At 38.3% G+C, this 20,115-nt stretch overlaps 1 protein-coding gene and 1 pseudogene across 1 annotated transcript; both read right to left on the bottom strand.

Moving 5' to 3' along the window:
• Positions 1–682: 682 nt before the first annotated feature.
• Positions 683–5,175, bottom strand: LOC131331428 (protein NRT1/ PTR FAMILY 8.2-like; annotated as a pseudogene).
• A 153-nt stretch (positions 5,176–5,328) lies between these two features.
• On the bottom strand, positions 5,329–17,409 carry LOC131328272 (protein NRT1/ PTR FAMILY 8.2-like). Its single transcript, XM_058361239.1, has 7 exons — positions 17,373–17,409; positions 17,094–17,311; positions 15,739–16,316; positions 10,952–11,439; positions 9,850–10,273; positions 6,563–6,785; positions 5,329–5,547 (listed from the first exon to the last, which is right to left on the bottom strand). The coding sequence occupies exons 1-7, from the start codon at positions 17,407–17,409 to the stop codon at positions 5,329–5,331; spliced, it is 2,187 nt and encodes a 728-aa protein (XP_058217222.1).
• Positions 17,410–20,115: the final 2,706 nt, after the last annotated feature.

A 20,115-nucleotide genomic window follows, 5' to 3' on the forward strand; every position in this document is an offset into this window, starting at 1 on the left:
AAGGAAAGGAAATTGATTTTCGTGCTCCAATTTTTACTGATAGTGCTCAAATTTTAATGTGAAATTATTAGTAACTTCATGAACAAAGTGGAGTGCTATCAGTAAAAAGTAGAGTGCGGATATCAATTTCCTAAGCAAAAACTATTATGATTCTAAAGAAATTTTAAAACTTGGGTAGGACGGTCGTCCGATCTCATCCGCCCTCCTGTCCATCGTTGGGTTGGGCCACTTTAATTATAAGGTTTCAGTTTTTCCTTGGAACTAAATCATCACTTGGTTAACACAAATGGTTATTTTGGATCGCCGTAAGACGTTTAAGGGGGTTTAGCGATACCCCGTGATAGATACTATAGTTTTTTTTTTTTTTTAAAGTTTACCCTGATGTTATGTGTTCAAACTAGTATAATCAATGGTATAGTCGAATAACCTTACATAGCCCGTAATCGTAACAGAGAGGAAGTATTAAGAAACCATCAAATTAAAAGACGGACAATCAAGAATAAATTAATTTTTTCCCTCTAGTATTTATTTCTCTTTTCGATCGCCTCCACAAGTATTTATTTTGCTAAACTTAGGATTATATATGAACCGAGTAACTCACGAGCTCGGCTCAGCTTGTCTCGCTTAGTAAACGAGTCGATCTCGAGCTCAACAAAGCTCGACTCGTTTGGCTAAACTTCGATCAGAATATCGGACTTTCCATTTCCCCTTTTCCATCACCAACTTTTCCTCCCATCTCAACCACACCATCATCTCTCATACTCCTACCAGCTCCATTAACATTCCTCCCCTTATACCTCACAGCAACCAACAAGTACACCAAGAAATTAATCGCGTTAATCTCCGTCAAAACCCAGTAAAAATAATCTAGCCGGCTCGCATCGAGACAATTCTTCAGCCAGCCTTTGTGGACGCCGCCCGTCAATCTCTGGACAACCTGCACCGTACTCAACCAGCTCCCAATCCCCATCTCACTCAAAAACATAGCATTGCTAATACTCCTCGTACCATCCGTTGCCTCGTCGTAGAAAAACTCCAGTTGTCCAACGTAGGTGAAAAACATGGCGCTTCCAATAAGGAAGTACTGCGGGGATAGCCAAAACACGCTCATTGTGAATGGCTCGGGTAGTGGACCTGACGCATGCGTTCGACTAAGGCAGCTGAAGCCGTGCCAAAGATGGATACGAGCAAACCGACGCCCATGCGCTGTAACGAGGTGATGCCGTGGGGGTGGCCGGTCTTGCGACGGAGGAGGGGGACGATGAGTTTTTCGTATATCGGGGTGAGGAGGGGGGCGTTGACGGCAAAGATGGGGACGGAGCCCGGCGGGATGAGGAAGGCGGAGCCGAGCCGGCGGTCGGTGACGGTGGCTTGGGTTATGAAGAAAGTGTAGATTTGGCAGAAGGAAATGAAGAAGGCGGTTGTGGAGGCCCAGACGGGGAGGACTCGGATGAAGGATTTGAATTCTTCCACTTGGGTTACTGTGCACAGGTTCCAACGGTTATTTGGGTGGGCTTGTTCTGAATCTACTATAACAGCTGCTTTGTCCAGGAATCTACAAAAGTGAGGAAAATGAATCGAACGCGAAAAAAATTTACAATTCACTTTGCACAATGAGACTAAATTCTTTCTGTCGGCGCCAAAAACTATATGCTTTTCACCCCATCATTTTGGGCCCCATGATGCGTTAATTGTCAATCTAAATCGTTTATCTTATAGTGCAAAGTAATACATTCACACAAGAAATCAGTTTCATCGGACGTCGATAGATAAATCAAAAATAGAATTTTAGTTTATAAAATAAATAATCATGGACAGTTTAACTTGACAGGATAAAACCGTCCATTTTATAAACTAGAATTCTAATTTTAATTGATCTATCGATAGCAAATCTAGCTGATTGTTTGCATGAATATACTACACTATGGACCTTATAAGATGAACAGTTCGAATTATAACAATAAACGAATGGTTAGGATCCATAATGGATAAAGACGGAAAACTCACATTTTCCATAACCGGCGAAAAGAATTTAATCTCTTTGCGGAATACAATTCATCTGGTTACTATTTAGTTTTAATTTAGCGGTATCGACAAGACAAGAAAATTTACAAGTGGTTACCATGCTTTGAAATTAAGAAATGGGCCCCCCAAGTATACGGAGTGGCGAAGCCAGAATTTTAATTTAGAAGACAACTTAAAAGACATATTTTTTATCGAAACATATATTTATTATATCATAAGGTTTTTTATTTTTCGATTCACTACATTTGTACATTAAAATATTTTTTTAGGCTAATTCAACTGTTACGTGCTTATTTTTTTATTTATGAAAGTAATTGAAAAATGAAAATATAAAGGCTTTGTTTGGTTCACCGTTTAGTTTTAGTTTTAGTTTTGTTTTCAATCATTACCCTAATTATTTTTTCAATCATTATCCTATTTTTTCAATTATTACTTTCTCATCTCTTTCTATCTCTCTTCAATCATTACCCATATCTTCAATCATTACTCTATTTCTCTCTCCACCCACTACCAAAATTAAACTAAACTAAACTTCCAACCAAACATAACCAAAATAACTGGGTTTTTTTATCAAATCGGATCAAAATTATTAAGATTATAAATAGCTATACAGGAATAATTATCAATAGTATTCAAAATCAGATACATAAGAAATCAAAATTTTAAAACTCAGACACTCGGGAGCCGGGGCCCCCTGGACCCCAACATAGCTCCGCCCCTGAGCACACGGTAGGATTAATCCTCTAATATTAGTTGAAGTGCGTGTAATCTGACCCGGATACTTGATGATAAAAGAAAAAAGTCCAATTGGTGAAGACAAGGAAACGTATGATCACCTGTATTGCGTAGTATGACCCAGTTTTGGCGCACCATGAATGTCCGACTCCACAGTCTTAACCTCGTAAAGTCGACCAACCTCAACTTCTTGCAGTCCTTCCACCCCTCTTATATGGTTCCTCGCAGCAGCCACCATTACCTGCAAAAAAACCTCGCGAAAGCGCTCCCCATCGGTTTCTGATACCTATAATACCTGAACCCGGAGCCCAAAACCACACCACACCACAGCAAACCATGACCACACTTAGAGCGGTGTATCCCCAAGTCAACCCCTTCTGCTGCTGCAAATACACTAACAGAGTGATGCCCAGCAGCATGCCCATGCTGAGCGCGACGAAGAACCAGTTGAAGAAGGAGTGTTTGTTGCGCGCTTCTCTTTCGTCAGACTCATCGAGTTGGTCAGCGCCCAAGGAGGAGACGCAGGCCTTGATTCTGCCGGTGCCGAGTGCTATGAGGGCGAGTGCCCAGAAGAGGAAGGCGTTTTGGCCGCGGGTGGCTGGAGGAGAGATGCAGGGTAGGGTACTCAGTGCAGTTTGTGGGCATTTTGTTGGGCGTAAGCTGTCTATGGAAGCTGAGAGTGTTAACAAGACCAGGCCCTTAAATATGAAAAGAAAATTGTTAATAATATACCAGGATTAGAGACAGAAACAGAGACAGAATTTTTGCATTGAGGGGCGAGCTATATTTCTAAAGCGGGGGCGCCTATCTTTGACATGGTAGAAAAAATTATTGATAGTTATTTACCGGTAAGACTATCAACAAATCCAAATCAATAATTGTCTGGATGATTTCAAGTTTTAAACTGTGTGATCCTGTCTAAATTCAAGACCGGAAAGGATCACAAGTGTAGAGCTTACAGTTGCATAGAAGCAAGAGAAACTGATGATGATTTTGAACCGGCCGAAGTAAGCATCGGCAAGGAATGCTCCTAAGAGAGTAAGAACAGAGGCAGCTCCGATCCAATCAGTGACATTGGTCGCTGCGCTGGGCAGTGTTTGATTCATCTCTGTAACCAGGTAATTCACTAAGCTTACAGCCACTGACTAGAATGCCAACCTCTCAGCAAACTCAATCCCTACAAAACCACAACATATATGGATCAATGTTGCAACCCATTGGAGTGTATTTTCTTTGATAAGTCATGTGTCAGGCCAGCTTATATGCACCTTAACTAATTCGGAGAAGTCCAAGGGCGGAGGGAGTGTGAAACTAGTGACCCCACTGCCACCCAAATCTTCAAAGGATAAGTACAATTTTCACTCTATTTTTATTCATTTGACCCCACTTTAAAATCCATTTTTGCCCCATCCGGCCATAAAAGGGTTTTGTACTTGAGAAAAAAGGGATTAAAATAGAATCTTCACCCACAAAATCCTCAAACGTCAACGGCGTGTTTCATTCGTTCTTCAAACAAAACAAGGGTTTTGTCGATCATTTTGAACCTATTACAAACAAGACTATCATTCATCATTTTCAAAGTATGAATAGTCGTCGATGTCAATTGTGAATCCAAACTACATTTTGTTATTAATATATATCTACTTTTTGATTAACTTGTTAATCTAATTGTTTCTTTTAATTAGCAACTAGAAAAAGTAAATCACACATAATTTAAATTTTCGACCCCACTTATCCAAAATCCTGGTTCTACCCTTACGAAGAAGCAATCCCAAAGTTCACTAGCGGGGGACCCCAATAAAGCTAGAGTAAACCTCCGTATGTCCAAATGAGTTGATAATACATGAGACGTTTCGAACTCGTGACTTTAGGAGGGACAACAAACATTCAAGTGTCAAGCATTAACCACAAGGGTATGCTTCAGTCCCAAAAGACCTACATGTGCTGAATACTAGAAAAAAGTGACCTCAGTACACTGCAGTACTGTTGCTCAATAAGAGTAATCTTAGTCACAAATGCGCGACCATGTGGTTTTTTGAAAAAATTCAAAACTATTAAAAAATTTACTAGAACGAGAATTGAAAGCCACACAAGCGTAATATGAGGATTGAAAGCGGGAGAAAACAATGGTGTTACTAGAGAATTATGTGGGTAAGAGAATACCTATGATGAATGAAGAGGCTTTCCATCCTCCAGTTGTTTGCTTATCAGCAATTCTCTCTCGGAAATCAACGCAGCCATTGGTTACTAGAGATTCCATACTGCTATCAAGCCCCTACAAAATACTACCATTTTCCGAAAGCCATACATTCCACCGGTTACTTTTTTTGCCTAAATTTTTTTCCAGAAAAGGAACTCAGCAACTCCAAGAAAGAAAGAATATAACAAAGGGATTAAGCCGCTTACCTTCCTGTTTTTCTTCTGATCAATACAAAGCAAAAGTACTTATGTTGATTAAGATCCCATTTATTCTTGATTACCCTAGCTACAAGAATAAGTAGGGTAATCTTTCTCTGTCACAAGACACTCAAAGAAAAATAAGTATTTGATGTAATCCAAATGGCGATGTCACCGATCTTTAAGAATATACCCAAGAAATAGCCATGAGGAAGCTAGCAAAAAGTAGAGGAATGAAGTCGTCAACGATGGAGAGGGCGACGGACACATACTTTTGCTGGCTGGTTGGCTACTTCTCAAGTTCATGACATTTGAGAGTTTCTTTGGACGGGAGGAGATATTTGAGAGTTTTATCAATAAAAAGAATTTCACCTGAGGAATGTCAAAGATCTGCATGTTGGTCACATGACCCACATCAAATCTTCAGAGGCTAGGCTCGCTTTCATTGCCGATCGAGTTTGGTTGGGAGTTTTTGATGTAACTTTCTTTAGATCCCGTTCCGTTAAAGTTTTTATTTTTGGAGTATTTATTTTTCATTTTACGAGACAGATCATTCTCTTATTATACATATTTAAAAAATAAGTCTATTTATTTTAGTTAACGAAACGGGGCCTTTAGTATTTATTGTAAATTTTGTTTCTATTGCTCGGTTGGCCCCTTGCCAACTTTGTTCTTGTCTTAGGAATGTGGGTGGCACGATTGTCCGCTCTTTTGGTGCTAACCTAGTTGGGATCTTTTACTTTGATTGTAATGCCGTCATGTCTGCTTTCCTTTTTAATCATGGTAGACCCTTTCAATGGTACTAACAAAATCACTTCGTCCATGTGAAAAGTTAAAAAAAAAAAGGAATTACAACTGAGGAGAAAAATCATAGTATTGAAATAGTCATTCTAGAAATGTAACAGGAAAGTGACTTTGAGTCGGGTAATCAACCCTATCACGTAAATTTGAATCAGCTTTTCTTAATTATACTCCATAAGTATTGATATGCAAATAATTAATGAATCAATTTAGATGTTTATTAAATTCAAAAAACTGATCCCGCAAATCAAGGGTCAAATAATTGAACGGATTAGCTAGCTATATATGTACAAGAACCATTCTCTCTCTCTCCTTTTTTTTTTCCTTTTTCTTTTTCAACTCGAAATAAGGAGATTTTATTTCTAGGAAAGAGAAGGGCAGACATCCTTAAGGGCTAGGGAAGAAGACCATTGGGGAAATTTTTTTTGCTTGGCAAAAGAAACTTTTATAAATCTCGAAAGGTTACATTGAGGGGAACATCGAAAGCACACGACGCTTACGAGATCAGACAAAGAAGAAAAAATGGAGAAACACTAAAAATAAGCATCCAAAAGAGAGTTGGACAGATCACCTGACACACTTCAAATACGTATTACAATTTCACCTTTCTAACTCCATCAAGAACATCTTTAAAATCCTCCACTGAGTATACCTTGATATCGAACTTCACCTTAATCCACATCACGACTCTGGTTTTGATCACCTCACCCACTTGCCCTACTCCTATTGAAGCATTATTGAACACGTAGTCATTTTTCGCCAACCACAATGACCAAATCGTAGCAAAGAATGTCGTTTCCCACAAATGATTCTCCAAATTTCTAACTCTATTGTCAAACCACCAAGTAAAGAGAGCTTCCAAAGATTGAGGACACACTCATCTCACATGCCACCACATTTAGTCATAACCTCTAACAGAAAGTGCTTAGCCAATGAATGAGTTACTCTATTACAATTACATTTTACATGATAAAAAGAACAGAAAAGAAAGAAAACTGGGAAGCAATGTGGACACATTTCTTCGTATTAATGGATGGCATCACAATCACCATAGACTTTGGCCCCGTTGAGTACCACTTGTTGAGCCCCACTATGATCTTATTAGAGAGACTCCATTCTAGAGCTAACTTTTAGACTTTTAGTAAGATATAATAAGAAAAATAAGCAATATTACTCACTAATTAAGCATGTAGGTTCAGGGCTAGACTGACTACCGCAAGAACACTCATTGAAACGTTCTTTCTTTGATTAAAAAAGATATCGAAACGTCGTAAAAAATTATTTTAAATTCAAGATATCCAAAACAATGCTTAACATTAATTTAATCGACTAATAAAATCAATCTTAACACATCCTATATATAATGTATGGGTGCGGATCTCCTTTATTTAAACTTATTCCATTTCCTCATCAAGGCATTGATTTCTTGCCAGATCGACTTCCATAGTAAAATCAAATTGCCATGGATCATCTGACCGTGTGGCTAAATAAAATATAGCCGCACGGTGTTCTAGTAATTCAAAAAGCTGAGCAACGAGGCAATAATGTAGTGACGCAAGCTGCATGAGCACTTAAATGCTACTCGATCTGCTTTATTATGTGCGACCTCTATTAAAGCCTCTAGAATTGCCTCTAAACTGATTTAAGTAAAACTACTGCTGAGGTAAAAACTACCACAAAAACTGTGCTTAAGGTCCAAACGATTGTTGAGGAGATGAAATTATTTGAGTAAGCATTGGTACATTGAACTGCAGAGGTACACTAGTAGGTGCAGATACAGATGGGTTGTTTAGAAATACAACTAACTGAGACCGAGATTACAAGCATTAATTAATCAGAATAACATCAGAGTTATATTCTTCTTTATTGCCCCTTACTTAAACGTTTGATCCAACAAAAATTTCAAGGTTTTGGGTGTTGTTGTTTTGTTATGCTTGTTCATCGGAGCCGTTCTTGTTGTGCTTTGAAACAAGCCCGTTCTTGTTGTGCTTTGAAGCAAGTCCCTGCATGAGATTTAGTTGAATTTCTATAGTGGTGACTTGAATTCTATGCTGACAGTTTGATTGTGTTTAGTTGGACAAGATTTTTGGAAGAGGGAGATTACTAAAGACAAAAGTGGGGAAGGAGATTATTTGTATTAAGCGTGAACTCAAACTTTTTTTTGGCTTTTACAAATCTTGCCCCTATTTAAACTACTCCATGGAATGCTCCAGTACAAAGATATTTTCATACAAGATAAATTTTGAGATAATTCTAGAATTACACATGTGGCTAATTCTCACAAAAAAACTCTAATATTTGATAAGGATATTTTAGAGTTTTTAAAAGTCAAATATTTATATCTTCTTTAATAATATCTTTCATCAATTGGAGTTTTGTCAATTGGACTTGTTTGGACTTAACTTTCTTGTGCCAAAATATTAAATTGAGTTTATACTTTAACAACGTTAATCATAATTAATATACAATTAAGAAGTAAATACACCTAATAACACCAACAAACTATGCTTGCATTTAATAAAAAATTAAGATACAAAATTTTAAGTCTACCAACTGAGACCTATTATATTAAGGCTTTATGTTCCCTTTGTTAGGGAAAGAAAAGTCAGGCAAAACACAATCGAAGTATGGCTCTTTCTTTTATACAAGTCCTACATTGAGTTTAAATTTCTATCAAATGATTTGAATGAAGAGTTTGGTGAGACGAAGGCGCATGATGGCTTTAGATTTAGACCCTGATTCGTCACTATAACCTTTCACTCTTGTTTCCTGAAAACTCTCGTTTTTGGCAAAGGCATGAATGCGTTGAGCGCGAGCGTGCCAAGACTTGTAACGCCTAACGTTTGATGAAGATTCTCGTAAATCTTGACTTTGGTCCCCTCCCCTGGTCAAAATGCTAACTCGTTAATCAAATTGTACGTGGAAATTTATGAGAAAGAAGATCGAAGTCCAAGGAAGGAAGAAAATCTTTTGGGAAACTTTACTTGTTGCTATTCTTTGCACAATCCTTCGAGGGTTCTGGTATGGAGTCTTTATGGTCATGCCTGAGGGTACACGGTCTTGGGTATGGACAGTGGCGGAGTCAGAAATCTTGTTTAGAATGGGCACCTTTTCACTACAAACTAAAAAAATTCATAATAAAATATAACAAAGAAATACTGAGCACAAAAATTTAAATATTCTCTATCAGGCACAATATCTTGTAATATAATATATTCAAAAGCTTCAAAATATAAGCACAAAAGTCTAAATATCTGTTGCCAATTTCTTTTTACAATTAACCCTGACGAGTTTTTAATCATGAGAAATTATCAGTAAATAATAAATTGCATGTCAAAAATAAATGTATTGAGTTGATCAGAGAGTATCATGAGCTCTACCGAAGCAAACTCTTTTGGATAAAAGTCACCAAGGCAAATCAAATTTTTCTTTGAAAAGCTAGAAAATGAGTTGGATGGATTCAAATATGCAACCAAAAGTAGCAAATCGATATTTTCCACAGTGAAACGAGCATTTAAATATTCTTGAAATTTAGTTGGAAAACACAATAAACCCCGTATCCAAAAATTTCAATTCTTCCAAAATCTTTTGAATAGGTGTAAAAAAAAGAAAGAAAGTATATAGGTGATAAAATTCCGGGGGGCACGTGACCCCCTGGGCCCATGCTCCCTCCGCCTCTGGGTATGGAGTCTTTGTGGTCATGTTTGAAGATGGGTACCCTGGTCGCCCACTGCTCCACCCTTTTGGCTTGGAAAAAAAAAAAGACGAGCAACATAAAATTAGGTTACCCAATCTATACATTTCCAATTTACATAGATCATACACCAAATGTTCTGTCGTAAAAAAATGTAACAATAAAATTGACTAAAACAATTCAAGTACAAAATTTACTTCAAAAGAACATGTTCCTCACTATCACTTCCACATTCTGCCACTTGATCACTTTCACTTTCTGCCTCTTGATCACGAACAACTTCGGCTGTGGTCCAACCGTCAGCCCCAGCAGCAGTATTATCAACATCTTTGCCCTTAAATCGCATAGCCACCAGCAAGTAAGCGAAGAAATTCACGACATCAATTGTCGCCAGTACCCAGTAAAAGTTATCGAGTCGGCTTTTATTCAGATCATTCCTCACCCACCCCATCTCTTCCCCGCCAGTCGCCGCCTGTATAATCTTTAGAAGAGCGGTGTTTATCCAAGCCGAAAGCCCTATCCCGGTGATAAACAACGCGTTGGAAAGGCTTCGTGTTCCGTCACTTGCTTGATCATAGAAGAACTCAAGTTGGCCCACGTACGTAAAAACTTCAGCGCTACCTGTTGAATATATGACTGATAAGTTAAACAAGTTTTTTCCTTTATATAAAGGAGTAACTCAAGTTGTCGGGGCCAATTTACGTACGCTTGGAGCACCATTCCCGACTTCCACTAACCAGGGACTCAATTAAAGTTGTCAATCTTTGTAACAACTTAACATTCTAGATAGTAGACGGTAGCGGAAGAGTGCCCGAACATGAGAATTTTCTTATTGTCCCATGGTACTTTTGGGCATATGCAGAAGAAAGTAGCATTTTTTTTTTCATCATAAAAAAATCTATATGATTTTACATAAGTATTACTACATACAACTTATTTTTTTGGCATTTTTGTAATATGATTATGGAGCCACAACTTATTTTTTGGCATTTTTGGAGGGAGCCAAGGTAACTTTCTAGGTTTCCCACGGAGTAAAGTTATCTATAGAGTCTTGTTGCGTACACTCCTACCGACCACTCACGCCGCTGGAGTGATCGAGGAATAGTCGATAGGAGTGTAGGTAGACATATTGATCTTTCAAACAGTAGACATTGTATGAGATCTTCATCCTAATTTTAGGAGAGCAAATATTGTGGTTGACCTTATATTCCTTTTTTGTTTTAAAAAAAATTAGGATGTTTCAACTAGCTTACACACATCTAACCATATGATGACTGACAGACTTACCATAATACGTACCTAACAAGAAGAACTGAGGGAACAACCAGAAGACACTCATGGCAGAAGGATTCGCATCATCCCTCCTCCTCTTCTCAGTCAATGCAGCCGACACCATCGCGAAAATCGAGATAAACAAACCAACCCCCATCCGTTGCAACGATGTGATGCCGCGTCGGTGACCGGTGTACCGACGGAGCACAGGGACGACGAGTTTCTCGTAGAGCGGGACGAGGAGGACAGCGTTGACGGCGCCGAAGACTGGAACGGTGCCGGCGGGGAGGACGTAGGTGGGGCCGATTTTCCGGTCCATGATGGCGGCTTGGCTGACGAAGAAGGTCTGGAAAGGGGCGAAGGAGAGAGAGAGGGCGATGGTGGTCGCCCAAATGGGTAGGACTCGGATGAAGGATTTGAGCTCTTCGACTTGGGTTACTGTGCACAGCCTCCAACGGTTGCTTGCGCTTGCTGCTTCTGTACTGTTTGTTATTACGGCTGCTTTGTCCAAGAATCTGCATTTAGAAAAGTAATTAATGTCAACATCTCACCTATGTAAAAATAATATTCTTAATCTTTTTGAATGAAATAATATTCTCAGTGTTGTTTTGGTGGTGCTTGTGGTTTTGGAGTGTTCGCGATGAATATTCTGCGATGATGGACATTAAGTTTGCAAAGTTATGGCGATGATTTCAGTATTGAGAACATTCACTACAACAAAGTTGGTCTATGGCGACGAAAATTAGCGACGAAATTTATTTTCGTCGTCAAAGAGGCGCTAATGGCTACGAAAAAAATTTCATCGTTAAATGCAAAATTTTTGGCGACAAAATCCCAAATTCCTCGTCATAGGGTAGCTTTTTAGCTAGGAATTCAAAATTCGTCGTCATAGGGGAGCTATTTAGCGAGGACAAAAATTTCGTCGACAATGGTTGGCTTTTGGCGACGAAATTTTAGAATTCGTCGGCGTTGACCGAATTTTTTGGCTGATTAATTTTTAATTTTTAATTTTTTTTTATATTATTTAGCATAAAAAATAAATAGAAGTATACATATTAAATAAAATATACATATATAGTTTAGTTTAATATTTAATCATAAAAAGGTAATATATATTATACATAGTTTAGTTTAAATTTTTTTGATAGTTATCCATTGGCGATGGCGGCAGTGTGGTGGGGTGGCCTGGGTGGAGTTGTTGGAATGGTGGTGGTGATGTGGTGGTTGCGGTGATTGTTGATGTGGTGGTGGTTGTGGTGGAATGGTGATTGTGCTGGTGGTGGTGGAGTGGTGATTGTGCTGGTGGTGGGGGTGGCAGAGTGGTGATTGTGGTGGTGGCGGTAGTGGTATAGTGGTGGTGGCGGCGCGGTGGTGGTGGTGGTGGTGGTAGTGGTGGCGTGGTGGTGGTGGTGGTGGTGATGGTGGTTTTGGAAAAAAAGCAAACGAATTAGAAATAGTATATATAATAAATATTAGTCTTCTAGTAATAGATGTTGTGTTGGTGTAGTCGTAAGGGCTTGGGTATTTTAGGCGTGAGGTCACGAGTTCGAAACCCATTGGGAGCAAATACAGCGAGCGTAAGGGTGGAAATTTTTTTTCGCTGCAAACATGATCACCAACGAATAATTTCCTCGCCAAAAAAAACCAACGCCAACAAAACTTTTTCGTCGCCCAAAATCGAAATAGACAACGAAAAATTCCTTGCCAAAACCAAAAAAGGCCGACGAAATTTTTCATCGGCAATCAGTTGGCAACGAAAATCGTGTAATTGCCAACAAAAATTTTTCCTCGTCTTTGACCTTTTTTGTAGTAGTGATTGAAAACTATTTTGTGGAGTGAGTGGTGGTGAAATAAGGATGGATGGTGGTGAAGTGCTGGTGATCGAGGTGGTTGTGGCGATAGTTTGTGTGATGGGGGTCGTGGTGAAGGTCCAATGGTGAGGTGATTGTTATCGAGGTAGTGGCGAGAGTACGAGCAGGGTGAAGTGATTATCAAATTATGGTGGTTATGGTAGTTGGGTAGTCGTAGCAAGTGAAATTGTTGGTGGTATGAACACCAAATTTTAGGTTCCTAAATGTATAAGCTTGTCAAGCGTATTTCTTAGGCATATCTCGATGATTAAGCAGCTTTTAGATGTTTTTATGAAGTGTAAAATGCCTTACGAACACTCTAGAACTCTTAAGAAATGAAGGAGTACCATAGAACTAGGAACGCGAGTTTCGAATGAAACCTAGAATGAGTGGAAGGGTTCGAAAATGTATTTTAGTCTTAATGGCTTCGACGATCTAATTTGAATTTGTCTACAACTTTTCATAAATCTAAAATCTGTTATTTTTGTGGTTAGATCTCACCATCTTTCAGTACGTCGAATTCCCTCTTTATTGATATATGATAGGTCTTTATCCGATTTAAAATGAGAGAGATACAATCGTTTTATAGAAATTATTTATTTTTCGACTAACTGAGGGTAAAATAATCATATTTTCTTAGGTAAAAATAACTTTGGATCAAAACTATTTGGGTTAGAAAATAGACTCAATAAGCTTTTCAAGGGTTCAAACCTTGCAAAAATCAAAATTCGAGAATATCTAAAACAAACTCACGAAATTTGATAAATTGTGGGATTTTAGGGCTGGCGCCTCAGGAGCATCTGAGTGCGCCTGGGGCGTAATGTAATGCGCCTCAAGCGCATTGAAGGTCCACAATTTGTCAAACTTTGCGAGCTTCTTCAGGACACTCCCGACCTTCGATTTTTGCAAAGTTTGAAGCATTAAAAAACTTGTTGAGTTTACTTTTTAATCCAAATAGTTTGGATAAAAAATTATTTGTAAATAAAAATATATCACTATTTTACCCTCAATGAATCATAAAATAAATCGTTCTTGTAAAACGCTCGCATCCTCTTTATTTTAAATCAGATAAAAACCTATTATATATTGATAAAAAAGATTTTGAAAGTACTAAAAGATGGTGTAATCCAACCATACCCTTAATAATGTTTATTTTATGAAAAATGAGTAGAAAGCATGCCATTACAAATATTATGGAAGCACTATCACCCCTCCACCAGCAGCATTGTTTTGTAACACAACCCCTCTGTCACCAACACTATCACCGTAACACAACCCATCTCTGACCATCATTTGACCACCTACCACCATTGGCACCACACCTCAACCCTACCATCTCCGCCTTCATTTAACCATTACCGCCGATACTAACACTTCGGCGCCATGACTATCACACCGCCACATGCAACTGCACCACGACTATTACACCTCCACCACCACCGTTGTCTTAGCACCTCATAACCCCACCCCTCCACCCCAACACCAATGTCACATCCACCATAATTACTATTGCTTTGCGGCTTTACCACCACTACCAGTGTTATTTAACCGTCACTACCTATTGGAGAGGAAAACATTCTTTATGTTTTTGAATGAATAATATTCTCAGTGTTGTTTTAGTGGTCGTTTGACTATGAATTTGACTACCCATTGAGAATGGACCTATGGTGCTGAAACTTTGATACCAAACTTTGAGGGGAAAATGACGACCAATGATGTGTTTTGATAATTAATATCTGTTGGAATTTGGATGTGTATTTGTAAAATATTGAGTTTTTCTCTAGTCCCACATTGGCTAGTCACAAAACTTTTATCTACTTTAAATGACTTTGCACGCTAATGGGTTTGTGAATGATGACCCAATGAGAGGTTTCACGCGCTCAGAAAAATGGGCGGCAATTTGGAAAACTGATTCGGAAACCAGTTAACCGGGTGTGCGTCACGAGTTATTCACGCAGGGGGGTGCAAATCCGGGATTTGAGCCTCGCGCACGTACTAAGTAAAGCCCACGTTTTTGCTAAAATAAATAAACACGTTTTTCAGTCCATCAAATCTTTTTCAAAATGGAAACTGGAAAATTCTTACTGATTAAGAAAGAAAAACGTGTTTAAAACATGTGCAGCATAATCAGCGGGATTTTGATTTGTGGCTGATTAAGAACTGATTTTCGGATTTATTAAAACATGTGTAGCATAATCAGCGGGATTTTGATTTGTGGCTGATTAAGAACTGATTTTCGGATTGATTAAAAACATGTGCTAAATCAAAGCAATTTGATTTTTACTTCCAAAAATCAAGCCTAGCCTGCACCTATAAATTCAGAGTTTCGGAATTGGTTTTTAACATAGAAAAAACGACTCTCTCTTCCACCCCAAAAAAATGTTTTCTGAGTTCGAGCTATAGGTCGATTGGGTGTTTTGTTTTTGGTTTTTCTTTCGTGCAGAGAAAGCTGAGCAGAGGTGCTGAATTTTGGGCTGTTTTATCATGGGGACGGCGGGGCATTGACGAACTGCTTGCACAAACTGGGCAGAGCCGCGAAACGTCTTAAAGAAAGCGACCTAGTTCGCGACTCAATCCAGCCGTCGTTCTACAAATTGGTATTCTGTTTTCAATAGCAGAATTCGAGGTAATCCGTTCTTGTTTTTTCGAGCAGTCAATCCAACAATATCTGCTAAAGACATTTTTAGTATTAACAAATATTCTTAGTATGTCCTTGGTAGATATTCATTATCAAAACACGTCATGGGCCATCATTTTCCGTACCATCTATATGTGTCAGGAATGTCCACGTAAAGGAAAAGATATTTGATGCCCCTCGAAAGAGAGGTTGAGCACGAATTTGGACTACGTACACATTGGTGTGTGGTCTAAATTTGTGTTCAACCTTGCTTCAGGTGCATTGAATAATTTCTCCAACGTAAAGACAAATAAATATGCATTTTGCGTAAGAACAAAACTTCTAACCTGTATTGTGCAGTATGCCCAATCTTTCTAGCACCCAAAATAGCAGACTCTTTACCCTTCACCTCATAAAGCCGATCACCTTCCCCCACCTCTTGAACCCCCCTCCTATGGTTCCTCACGGCCGCCACAACCACCTGAAAAAACCTAGTGAAAGCACTCCCCAACGGCTTCTTAAACCGGTAACGCCGGTAGCCTGCGACCAGAATCAATATCGAACTCAACATACACGCCGTGGGGGCAGCGAATCCCCACGACCACCCCTTGTACTCGCGTATGCCAACCAGCACGGTTATCGCCAGTAATGCCCCCGTGTTGATTATGAAGAAGAACCAGCTGAAGAATGAGTATTTCTGGAGGGCTTCTTTCTCGTCGTCCTCATCGAATTGGTCCGCCCCGAAGATGGCGATGTTGGGCTTGATGCCGCCGGTGCCGAGGGAGATGAGGGCCATTGAGACGAAGAGGAAGCCTTTTTGGGCGTGGGTTGATGGGGTGCAGGCGTGGGAGGTGTTGGCTTGTGGGGTGCATGGTGGTGGGCGTAAGGCGTCTATGGTGGCTGAGGTTGTTAGCATTACCATTCCCTGAGGTAGAAAATGAAGAAAACAAATTATTTGAAAAGTGTATACAAGTGTCGACGTTGTTCAGTAAAAGTGTATTTGTTTGGTGTAACCAAGCTCAACTAAATTATGCTTGCAAAAAACAATTTTGGTTTTGAAAAACCAAACATAAAATGGAGTTCCACTAAGCTTTTTTTCTATATAGCTTTTTAGAATTTTTGAGTTTAGTTTTTATTCAAAAAAAAAATCACGTTAATTTGCTATTTTTGCGGCAAACTTTTCTTGATTATTGAATATTTGTTTCAACGGGACGAATCGAAAATTACTTTTACCCAAATATTTTTAAAAATATCCACCTTCAGCTGAAAAGTGCCACTTTTTGCACCTTTTTTTAAGCTTAAAGTGGATATTTTTCAAAATATTAATTGGATAAAAGTGAATTTTTTAAAATTTTCCGATTTTTCTCACCGAAACAAATCAATAATTCGCAAAAAAATTGGCACAAAACTAACAAATAAGATTTTTTTTTGAATAAGGATAAAATTTTCAAAAAGTTTTAAAAGTTAAGCGGAAAAATAATTTGAAATAGAAAAAACGAAAGGTGCCTCCCCTCATTTTATTTTTTAGCATTCGTAAAAATATATATTTTTTGTAACGGAGGAATAACCCTATAGTCAAGTCACTAATGGACCTGACTGCGCAACCCAAACCTCTGGGGGAACTAGCGCGATTACACCAGTCACAAAAAACTGCGAGAAAAGTTACCATAATGCCCTATTAATTTCATGTTTAATTTCTTACCACTCCATAAATGAAGGAGAAGGCCATAATGGTTCTGAAACGTCCCAAATAGGCATCGGCTAGGAAAGCTCCAAAGATAGTCGTGAAAACCCCAAATCCGGCCAATGCGGAGGTTGCGGCCGCTGCATTTGCAAGTGAGAGGTGCATTTGCGTGAATAGGTAAGGCATCATGTTTATCCCATTTGAAAATGCTGCCAATCTCTCTGCCACCTCATTCACTGCAAGATGCACCAAAAATATTTAACATGATGAAAACAACCACCTTATAAATTTATTCACCTAATAATGGCTGAGAATTCAACCTTATAAGGTACATGTCACCGGGTTTTTTTAGAGTCGTGCGCATATGAATGTCTAAGAACTCAAGAGATATTTTGGTAAAAAAATCAGTCGTCCAAATACAATTCGTGTAAAAGTCAAATGCTAAACATCTCCTGACTTTTCTTTGAATTGTATAAATGACGGTTGGTTACAAGGTACTACACGTGGGAATCAAGAAGGGTTTTAATTTGTCGTCCAAACTAATGCTTATATATAGATGTCAATGCTTAAATCACCGGATTTTGAATCGTGATGAAAGAATGATGTTCACGAGATGTTTCATGTGAATCGCGATGAGTTGTAGTCGTTCAGATACAGTGCATATGTGTAAATATATCAATGGTAAATATCCCCCTATTTTTTTTGGAATAGTATGGGCTACAAGTTATCTTAATTTTACATGATTTTTTTTTTTGATAGGCAACAAAATTTTCTAAAAACTTTGTTTGGTTGGCAAAAACTTGTATGGAAGGGTTTTGTCTTCAAGAAACTCAATTAACAACAAGAAGAAGCAATAGGAGTCATTTCCAAATTCTTAAAAACCAAACTTTGCTTGAAAATAAAACCAATATGAAGACGATGACTATTTGTGTTGTTTTTATCGGAAAAATCTTTTCATATATCATAAAGATAAAAATATGAAACCAATACAATAGGAAAATAAATGCATTGAGTGAGAGAGCTTCGAAGAGCAAACAAAATCTCTTCTAGCGCTGTTATTTGTAAGAACTCAATCTATCCATCAAACCTCTCAGATTTTTTTGAAAAATATATAGAAGTCTTTTTGCGTTGTTATTTTCAAAAACTCAATCTGTCGCTCAACCTCTTAGATCTTTTGAAACATAAATAAAACAATACAAACACAACCAACAAACAAGAAGGGCAAAAGTACGGTTTCAAACATAGTGGAGTAGTTTTCTTGAAACATCGAAGAAAGACAAATCAGTGGATTTAGAAAACCTATAATGAATGGGGCAGACTTCCATCCTCCAGTAATCCGCTTGTCTGCTGGTCTCCCCCGGAAATCTACACACCCATTGCTTGCGTGATGAATCTTTGGCTCGTTTCCCTCCTTAAAATACGATAAAAAAAAGAAGAAGAAGAAGACAAAAATAATTCTCTAACGCATATGTTGAATTAATCAAGTGTTAGATTTTTTACAGGGCATGTAATTACCTTGTTGTCCTCTGCATTTCTTCCCATTGGAATTATGATTTCAAAGCTGTAATTGGCAGAGTTTCTTCTCCCTAGCTGCATTTGAAATCCTAGAGGGCCAGTGATGAACTTCTGTGAAAGCCCTCACAGATTATTATTTAATACAAAAGAGAGCGAAATATTTCCCCCAAGATTTGGGGGAATGTCTTTAGATAGTTTGTGAAAATTAAAGTAGTCAAATTGCCTAGCTGTTATTACTCAAAACAAACCCGAAAAATATTCAAAAATGGTTATTACAATTGAATTATAGGTGTGACTAGAGAGAATCCTTTCCCAATTTTATAACCCCTTCTTTACCATTAATGGCAGCTCCACCTTATATAACCCCCCTTGTCTGTTCATAGGAATCAGAGTTGCACAAGATCGTCACATTAATACATTCATATCCTAGTTGAGGCGATGACTTCTTTCTTTTTTTTGATCAAATTTTTTTTTTTATAAATCTTTAAAAAAGATTACAAAGATTTAAAGGATCACGAGCACAAGTCCTAGTTGAGCGAGGACTTGCATTTACGACCCGGATCAATTGTTTGCCAAATTAAGTTTTCAACAACTTTTTAGGTTTCTCTAATTGTCAAACGACTAGAACCAATTTTTTTTTGACGTTGCAATTTGTAATTTAACCCCGCCTATATAATCTTCCTTTCTGTAAGCTAAAAGGAAACAACGGAGGGATCGGGCCTAAATGGGAATGACATGATAAGTCTTTTTCAAAACATAGCATTAAAAAGAATTCTGAGATGTTTTCAGCTTATGTCGGGCTTGAAGATTGTAAGAACCCAATTCTTGAGTCTCTGTGTATTGGCAATTCCACATGACAAAACACATATTTTTTATCAAATTGTAATTTTATTATTTTTAATAAGTTAGTGAATCTGTATAGGATTAGAGTGGAATGATTCATTATTATTTGTAATCAAGAGTGAGCGTATTGGGCAAAAGAGGTCGACTACAACAAGAAGGATTTTTACAACAGACGGATTGATAGATGGATTGATCTGGTTATCGAAAAAAATGACGTGCAAATTGGTGCTCCAATTAAAAGGCCTAATAATGGACTTATGCTTTACCTCCTAGGTTTTGACCACATATGTATAAAAGGAAAAGGGGGCAAACCATATGTTGTTACTACTGTGATCGAAAAGAAAAATAAAGGGGCGGCAGTAGCTTCTCTCGTGCGGCGGTAGTGGAAATTGAAGTAACTGATTCTTTCGAGAGCTATTCTTTGTGAAGGAATTTCTTTTAGTTTATTGGAGGGCTTGTTGACTCAAGGCCGTTGGCGATCAAGATCACTGGATGCGGTATACGTGTGACTCGGCAGGTAGCACTTAGAACGTTGTGAGGATTTACATCGTTTGGATAGGTATATCTGTAACTGTACAATGATTATAGTGATTTGATTCCTTTCCGTGGTTTTTACCCATTCTGGGGTTTTCCACGTATATCTCTGCGTTGTGGGATTGTTTGCTTGCGTGATTTTTGCTAG

The sequence above is a fragment of the Rhododendron vialii genome, chromosome 6a (assembly GCF_030253575.1).
Source record: "Rhododendron vialii isolate Sample 1 chromosome 6a, ASM3025357v1".
Lineage (NCBI taxonomy): Eukaryota > Viridiplantae > Streptophyta > Magnoliopsida > Ericales > Ericaceae > Rhododendron > Rhododendron vialii.

Coding starts and splice junctions, on each gene's coding strand:
- LOC131328272 (XM_058361239.1), bottom strand. CDS start 17,409: ATGTACCTTATAAGGTTGAATTCTCAGCCATTATTAG. Junction 10,274..10,951: donor CCCTCAGTTCTTCTTGTTAG/GTACGTATTATG, acceptor TATATTCAACAG/GTAGCGCTGAAGTTTTTACG. Junction 6,786..9,849: donor GAGGAACATGTTCTTTTGAA/GTAAATTTTGTA, acceptor GTTTGACAATAG/AGTTAGAAATTTGGAGAATC.